Below are 8,228 nucleotides of genomic sequence, written 5' to 3'. Positions count from 1 at the left end.
CTGGTGATCCCTCACAGGGGTGGGTCTGAAGCACCCATCCTCTCCATATCTCCCCGCTGCCATGCTGCTGGCCGCGAAGTCGCTGGGGAAACGAGAAGCAGAATCTGCAGGCGAGGCGGTGTGAAAGTCCCAAGGGCCGATGCCGAAGCAAGTGCCCACAGAATATGGCTGTTTGTGCCTCCTCGATCTTCTCTTTGATAAGTCAACACCAAAACCATCTCCGGGGGTGTTTCCTTGAGCAGCGACAGCCGCAGGTCTTGCCCGCAGCGGGTAGATAACACGGTTCTGGCAGGGCAGGTGTATTTTAAGGGGTGTTTCTGCACTGAGGAGGTTTTGGGGCAGTTTTGCTCAGTTTGAGCGTGTTGAGTGTTGAGTTTGAGCGTGTTTACAAGCTCTGGCTGCACTGGTGGCTCTAAGTGATCACAGTAGACCCGCTCCATCCGCTGCTCAAGTCGAGATCGGCACAAATGAGGAATCATCACTGGCATGTTTGCATAACAGAGAGTTAGGAAAAGCATTTGCACCGGGAAAACAGAAGGAATAGCTTTAGTTACTGGCTACGGAAATTTAGCATGACTGTTACACACAGCGGATGAAAACAGTGCCAAAAATGTTGGCAAGCATATCTCCCATATCAAAATGCTTCATAGCATTAACCCTACTTTAATGATTTGGGTTTTCAACTAGAGAAAAGGGCGGGGGGAATTCTGAAAATAACACATTTCCAGGTTGTTGTTGTTTTTTTTTTTTTCCTCTCAGAACAGCTCCTCATTTTTTTAATACATTTATTTTGCGTTATTATTTCCCAGGTAGCTCTGAAGAAATTAAAAGTGTGAAAACAGAACAAAACATATAAATTAAAACAAATGTTTTGATCAATCCAAAGCAACTGACATTTCCTTTCCGAAGTAATTTAAAAATTAAACTTAGAAAACCCATTTCTTGTCTGAGAAGCCTCTTTAAAAGGGAACGTTTGGTATTTTGCAGCACTTCTATTAGGTCAGCATCTTATTCTTTTAATGTTAAAAACGCTTTTAACTCACCTAAACTCCATCTGTGAACTATTTAGGAAAATGACTCTTTCTAGCCCTTCTCTATAGCCTCTCACACAGCAAAATCCTTGGTTGTACCTGGAACTTATTAACTAGGATATAAATACTATATTTAAATTATAGAGACTGTGTTGATAGTGTGTCTGATCTTTGAAGGAAAGGTGTAGCTACAGTGGGCCATATTTTGCCCTCCTTCCCCCGCACTTATGTCATAAAAATGTACAGGATTTCTCCTTGGAAATAATATGGTTTTGAAAGGAAAATCAGCGTAATTTCCATGGGTGACAACCTCTTCTCTCGTTCAACAGACTTCTGTTAGTGACGACACTTCTTCCATACAGCTACATTAAAACAGAGGGGGGGAAAAAAAATAAAATTTAAAAAAAAAAAATCTTTCTCTGAATGTTTTATCGTGTTGTTTTAATGAGTCTGGCCTTTCTGTTACTACAGGTAATTGTAAAACACATTCACTGGGAGCAGAGAGCAAATATTGTCCCACAGGCAGGAGGAGGCAACCACAGGCATGCAGAGAGAAGCCGCGTCGGGTCTGCAGCTGGACTCTCTACCCCAGAGCCAATCTTCCTCCCTAACCCACTGCAGGGTGGAACAAAGCTGATTTACTGACCCATCCTCGGACCCGACGGGAACCCTCAAGCTTTTGTGCTTGTGTCCATCAAAACCGCCCAGAGATCGTTCCATGCACCCCGCAGCGAGGCTCGCACACACGCTGCACGGGGAGGAACTTGTAAAGCGCTAGCAGATGTGCAAAACCCTGGCCAAGCTGGGCAAGCTTCCCGCTCGATTAATGCAGGCAGAGGTTTGGCAGCAAAAGGTTGATGCTGTGCTTAGCGCGGGGTTCACTGGGGTTGGCTCCTCTGGGGGGAATCAGCCGAACAGCAGCAGATTGGACTGGTTTATTCTGGGGAGGACTGCTCAGGTACACCAGGCAGCGTGGGTAGGAGGAGACACCAAGTCCTCCACGTATCAGAGACATTCTGTCTTAAACTTCTGCCTCAGGGCTTTCTGCACATTTTGAATCTTCTCCGTGATCACTGTGTCACTGAGGTGATCTCCAAACTTCTGCTTCAACAGCACCCTAATAATTTTGATGCAGCGTTCATCCATCATGGGCTTCGCCTCTCGGAAAGTGTTGCCCCTTCGCCCCGTGATGGAGTGGCTCTGGATATAGTCAGATGTGAAGAGCTTGTAGAGCAGTGTCTTGCAGGCAGTGCTGATTTTCTGGTCAAAGCGGATGGTCTCTTTGAGCTGTTCCTTGGTGTAGCCATTGAAGAGCTCCACCACCTCACACGGCTGCCGGTGGGGATCCTCCTGGAAGGACAGGGATTCCAGCCTCTGCACCTTCTTCTTCAGAGAGAGGACGTCCTGTTGGAGGTCCAACACCATCCTCTCCAGCTGCTCGATCTTCTCTGCCCTGAAAAAGTAAAATCACGTGTGTAAAGGCAAGAAGTCACCGTGGCCTCACTATGGACATTGGTGAAGAATGTAGCACCTCCACCCAAGCCGTGATTACAAGCTTCCTGCAAGCAGGGACAGGACAACTTCTCTGCCCGAGTGTCAGCCCATCCAGCCACGCCTGGATGAGGAGCAAGGCAGGAAAAAAGAATGACACGGTCTGGACTTTTCAGTAGCTCAAAAATGTTCAGAGTTTAACCCTCATCCCCACCTTTTCATGCGTGCATGGAGACTTCGATGCTCAATTTTTTTTCAGTTTTAGGGAAAGATATAAGCTCTGTCCTGCAAATCCCAGGAGGCACATATTTGCGGTATGAAACAACAGACATGTGGGAAATGACAATGCAAGTCCTCTAACATGATTTTGGGGCACCCATTTCTTTGCTGGAAAAGTGTCCCCTAGCAGCTACTTCACCACTGGATCCTTGTCATCAAAGTAACAGGATTAAAAACAAGCAACACACAACCCTGTTCAAACACGATAGATGCCATTTGGATTGTTATAGGCAAGAGCTTTATGGTTTCTGCACATGTTTAGAGCCTTTTTGCATCTCTTAACTCCAAGCCCTACAATCAGAAAGAAACACCTGGCTCTGATTATGTTGAGATTCAGCAGCTCTTGGTTCTAAAATTGCCCCGTTTTCTCACCCAGCTGTGATCTCACTGTTCGTTCTTGTAGTGAGGAGGAAAATACAGTTAAGAACAAGTGCCTTCTTTTGCTAATTACCTTTCCATTTCACCAGGACCAAAATTTTTCTGAACTCTCTCAAAGTCATCCATCTCCTGCAAAGCATCAAGCTTTCTCTCTTCACAGCTGGAAGAAACAAGCAAGCTAAAAAGCGCTGCCACAAGAAGCAGTTCGTGTTCATATTCATATTCATGTGCATTCCTGATGAGAATTATCTGGAATTCAAAGGTTGGAATTCAAAGCAAAGGCAATTCTGTTTTCCTTTGCCGCAAGAATAAAATGGGCCGAGAGGAAATGTCAGTGGTTAGAATCACAGAATGGTTTGGGATGGAAGGGACCTTTAAAGCCCAACATCTTCACCTAGATCAGGTGGCTCAGAGCCCCCAAAACCCCCCAACCTGACCTTGAATCTTTCCAGGGACAGGACACTGCAACCCCTCTGGGCGACCTGCTCCAGTGCTTCACCACCCTGGAACCACCCGGTTCTTCATGTGGACAAGCCCTGGCACAGAGATAGTGAGGGGGGTTCCCATTTGACCCACCAAGGGATCAGGACTCCAGAGCACAAGCGACTCGGTTGCTCTGCGGTGTAGATGTACCTGCACAAACTCCCGTTAACTTTCTGCACGTCGCGCTTAGGCCTGAATTAACTCAAAGGGAGCACAACGAGGGCGTGGGAACAGAGTGGGCAGACCCCACACTATGAAATAAATACACAGAGTGTGAAAACACTCAGGGTCCTCACTGTGCTTCCATGTGTTACCTGTTCAGACAGAGGTGTTGCTGGCACTGGGGTAAGATGCCATCTGACTTCCTCTTCATTGCCAGGGCGACATAATCTACAGGCAGGGATGGGAGACAAATGGAACAAACCAGCAGTTGGAAAGGTCCTGGATCCCTCCGTCTCCAGAGCAGATTATCTAAGCACTCCTGCTAGATTGCATGGCAACACGTTATTCCCTTGGCATAAACAGAGCGATTCAGACACGCTTCCCAGGATTGAACAATAGGGATTTTGTTATTAGAAAAAAAAAAAGTGGTGTCTCAAGGGCTGCTTCTGTTCCCGTCACAAAAGACATGGCAAGGCGGGCAGAGGCAGTGTGTCTCTGGACACTGCCGTTAGTCAGCACGCAGACACACTACCATATTTTTATAAGCGTGTTTAATGTCTGTAGTAGTGGCTGGAAAAGCAGGGAAATAGGCAAAGCTGAGAAGGTTTGGCTAATTGAGACACAAGGCTTTGGGGTATTGCACAGTTATTCAGGCAGGCTTGATTTTTTTTTTTTTTTTTTTTTTTTTTTTTTTTTTTTTTTTTTTGGCTTGTAGGGAAAGAACTACTAGCCTAGGAGACAGAGGTGGTGCCTGGTAGAGCCGACACCATGTGCCCAGGCATCTCCCTTTAGACCTGGGAGATCTCCCAGGTGGAAAAGGCCACAAAATTTCATCTCTAACGGGTGCAGCCCTGGATGAAAGCACACACGGCCCTGGAGCAAAGCAGAGGTCTCCTGGCAGCCCTGCGGGTCCCCATCCCAACCTGCTGTTCAGGATGAGGCAGACGAGAGCTAAAGTCCTCATTCATAGCCACGATTACCTCTAGTAGCTGGACCAGCCCTGTCCTCTTCACCCTGGGAAGTCCCCGGCATGGCCATGGTGACAAAGGTGGATGGGGGTGTGAAGGCGCTGGCCGGGCGGGGGGGCCCCGCCAGCGAGCGGGGGCTTCCTGCCGTGCTGCCCAGGGCACGTCTCTCCTTGGCGATGGAGGAGCTGCCAGCCTCATGGGGCAGGCTGGCCTCGGCCGCCCTCAGCAGCGGCTTGGCAGGGTAAATCCTGTCGCCGTGATATTTCCTGGATGCGCTCCCCGGGGTCCATTTTGGGAAGGTTTTTCTGGATTTTTTTGGCTGGGGTGGCATCATGCTGTGGACGGCCGGTTCTTCTTCTGAAAGCAAGGTGGATACTCAGGTGTGGTACACTGGTGTGTACCTCCCACCTCCCGTTCGGTACTTTTTACCCTGATTGTAGGACTGTGAGATTTATGCTACAATGCACTCAGCATCTTCCCACCTCAAAACCTCAGCGGAGGCAGAAAGGTGCAATCTTCAAAACATCCTACTTACTTAACTTCTCCAGGAGCTGTCTCCCCTCCAGCAGCTTCTTCTCTAAAATATCTTTATGCTCTGCAGGAAGAGAGAACTTTTCAGCATTGAATTCAGCCTCTAAAGCGTGCTCCCGAGCAGCCCCAGGTTGCAAAGCCCAAGCCAGAGGGGGGTCACTCACCACTTATGCCTTCCACCATCCCCCAGTAGAGCCCGCTGAAGCCAGGGCAACGGGCCAGCACCTGCTCGCCCACTGCGTAGAGGTGGAAGGGCTTGCGGGGCTCCTTGATGTTCTCGATGTTGATCACCCGGCTGCCGTCGGGCCAGCTGATGAGGACGTAGAGCTTGGCTGACATCGGGGCTGCTCACCTGGAGCAGGAGGAGCGGGAGGGGAAGGTCACGGCACGGCTTCGTGCTCTCGCGTGGTTGGCAGGATTGGCAGATGATGCTCTACCTGAGGCAGTGTAGCCTGAAGATATAAAATACTTGTCCCTGCATCTTTTCTACCGATTATTTCTCCTTTCCCACTCCTGCTCTTCTGTGCTTGCCTCATCCTAAACCCCTTCCCTGGGAGGTTGTCCTGGGACTGATCTGGGCACAGCTCCACGTGCCTTTAGTGTGTCCCAGCTTAATCTGAAGAGGAAATGCAGCTCCAGCCGTGACATGGGGCACCTGGGCACAGGCAGGACCAGCTCTCACTCAGGAGGCATTGAGCAGATGCTGGATAAGCCACCAAGCAGAGCCAGGCTGGTCCCTCTGCCTGTGAGAACCAGCACAGCTCAGACGAGCAGTGGGTCTGCAGTAGTTTGCTACAGTGGAGGATCGTGTCTGTGTATCAAGGCAGAACAGAGAAGAGACTTGAAAAGACCCAGGAGTATTCCAGAAAATGATCATTCCTTTGCCTGTACAGTTATTTTCTCCAGTAAATATCACGGTGCTTTGATAAGCACGACAACAAATGACCTCTGTTTCACACATGGGGAAACTGAGGCACGGAGCAGTGAAGTACACATCTAAGGCAGACAAGTACCAGAGCTTCAAGGAGCTGGTCTCAGGGGGCCTGGCCCACTGCTCTCCCCACTGAGATGCTCTGTTTCTCCTCTTAGAGCTGAAGGGGAGAAACCCTAGCCTGAAATCCCTGGAGGAATGGGAGTGCTCAGCAAGCAAACAACAGCCAGGCTAGCGGTGGCTTTCAAAACCTCCTGAGGCACAGGGGCAGGTGAGGAGCCAAGGGCTGCTGGCCTTGGGGAGGGTTTCTACCCACACATCATGGATGGGGACAAAACTAGGCAGAGACCAACTGCCAGAGCTCCTGAGAACCCTGGCGGAGCATCACCCCAGACCATCCTGCTCTGCTCCGCAGCAGCATTTGGCAGAAGGGTTTGGGGAAGTGGGGCTGAGCCCTTGTGCTGGGCAATGCATGGAGAAACGTCCACAGTGCCCAAAGCCCATGGGAGGGGAGACGGGGCAGGGAGAGGAGAGGTGGAGGTGGGACAAACTGTTGGGAAAGGCAGCCACGACCCAATTTATTGCAGTCTCTTATTTTGCCTCTGCACCACCATTAAAATCAAGCCTGGTATTGATTCCTCTCACCTGGGAGGTTCAGTTCACCCTGGAGAACTTCCTCCTTTGCCTTCTCCTTATCCCCCTCCACCATCACCAGCTACAGCAAAGCTGCTCCAGGAGCTGTAACTTTCCCCGAACCTGCCAGCCTGCCCTGCTGGCACAGGCTCACACCAGACTCACTTCAATCTTTTCTCTTGGCCAAGACACGCTCTGGGGTTTATTTTTAGAAGGAAGCACCATATATATAAAGTAACTGCGTGGTGCGTGCCTTGCTCCCTGCATCCCCTTCCCTGCTGCTGGATGGCGGCTGCACCCAGCCCTCTCCTGAGCCCAGGGGACGTTACAGACCTGGATAAATGCCTAACTGAGACCTCTCCCTCCCAGAAACACAGCTCTGCTTTAAAAAGCCCCATATTCCAAACAGCAAACAAGCCCCAAAATAAAGCTCTCTAGAGGGTATTTTTTTTTCCTTTCTTTAACATTTAAAGAAAAAAAAAACCCTGATCTTCATAGCTGCTGCTGCTCCCTCCTGCCCCACTTACCAGTTGCTCATTTACCTTAACGAAAGCAACAAAACTGCACAAATGCACAAACACAGAGAGAAGGAAATAGAGAGAGAGAGAGAGATCAAAATCCTGATAGCAATAGAGCTCGGTCCTTGCCTGGTTAGCACTGCTTCCAGGTGTTGAGTCTTGCAAAATGTCTCCTGTCTATGCAGATCTCAGCTGCCTGCTCCAGGAGAGGAGGTGACCGGACACTTCTTTGCCTTGGGCTTGTCTCTTCACCACAGTTCCTTGTCAGGTCTCCTTTGTCCGGCTTAGAAAGCTCCCACCTGCTGTCCCCACTGCAAAGAAAAAAAAAAAAAAAAAAGAAAAAAGACCCTTTGCTTTCTTTTTTTCCTGGTTGTTCTGTTTCAGCATTATTATTCCTGTTATTTTTCCATATACATTTTTTTTTCTCCTTAAGCTTGTTTCAGGTCTGTTTCTTACAGGGAAAGAGAGCAGAAGAGAAGAGAAAAAGCCTTGGGTTTTTTGGAGCATGAATAAACCTTGCATTTCCATGAGTTATTCATGAATAATTCATGAAAATGCATGATTAATTCAGGTTCATGAATTATTCAGGAATAATTCTCGAACATTCCTGGTTAATTCATGCTCGCACAGTGAGTGAGTCAGGCTCTAGGGCTTGGTGAATTCCTTTCTCCCCGAGACAGGAGAAGAGAGGCTTAGAGGCAGCTGCATTGTGTTCTTCCCGTTTTCTGCGTCTGAGAAGAAAACGGATTTTGGGCCCTTTTTTGAAACAAGGACTTGAAGAAGAGAATTGAAATGCCTGCAGCCTTCTGGTCATGGGGGAGTA

General features: G+C 49.0%; 1 protein-coding gene across 4 annotated transcripts; it reads right to left on the bottom strand.

Annotated features, from left to right (window-relative positions):
• Positions 1-867: 867 nt before the first annotated feature.
• LOC113487485 lies at positions 868-7,933 on the bottom strand. Of its 4 annotated transcripts, none has more exons than XM_026862095.1 (8): positions 7,820-7,933; positions 7,535-7,716; positions 5,488-5,675; positions 5,328-5,387; positions 4,805-5,149; positions 3,977-4,052; positions 3,253-3,339; positions 868-2,484 (listed from the first exon to the last, which is right to left on the bottom strand). In XM_026862095.1, exons 3-8 carry the CDS (start codon positions 5,660-5,662, stop codon positions 2,037-2,039), a joined length of 1,191 nt encoding a protein of 396 aa, XP_026717896.1. In that variant the 5' UTR covers positions 5,663-5,675; positions 7,535-7,716; positions 7,820-7,933; the 3' UTR covers positions 868-2,036. The 4 variants fall into 4 exon arrangements, with proteins under 4 accessions (XP_026717896.1, XP_026717899.1, XP_026717898.1 ...); XM_026862098.1 differs by having other exon boundaries at positions 4,805-5,146; XM_026862097.1 differs by having other exon boundaries at positions 7,862-7,923.
• Positions 7,934-8,228: the final 295 nt, after the last annotated feature.

This window comes from Athene cunicularia (genome assembly GCF_003259725.1).
Source record: "Athene cunicularia isolate RWA chromosome 20 unlocalized genomic scaffold, athCun1 chr20_part1, whole genome shotgun sequence".
Classification (NCBI taxonomy): domain Eukaryota; kingdom Metazoa; phylum Chordata; class Aves; order Strigiformes; family Strigidae; genus Athene; species Athene cunicularia.
The sequence above is the reverse complement of the archived record's forward strand: the minus strand, read 5'-3'. Positions and strand labels throughout refer to the sequence as shown.

What these genes read in the sequence shown, in the direction of transcription:
- LOC113487485 (XM_026862095.1), bottom strand. Translation starts at nt 5,662, where the DNA reads ATGTCAGCCAAGCTCTACGTCCTCATCAGCTGGCCCGACGGCAGCCGG. An exon ending in ACAGCTCCTGGAGAAGTTAA is followed by an intron (nt 5,150 to 5,327) that starts GTAAGTAGGATG and finishes CCTTGCTTTCAG; the next exon opens with AAGAAGAACCGGCCGTCCAC. An exon ending in GGTCCTGGTGAAATGGAAAG is followed by an intron (nt 2,485 to 3,252) that starts GTAATTAGCAAA and finishes TTACTTTTTCAG; the next exon opens with GGCAGAGAAGATCGAGCAGC.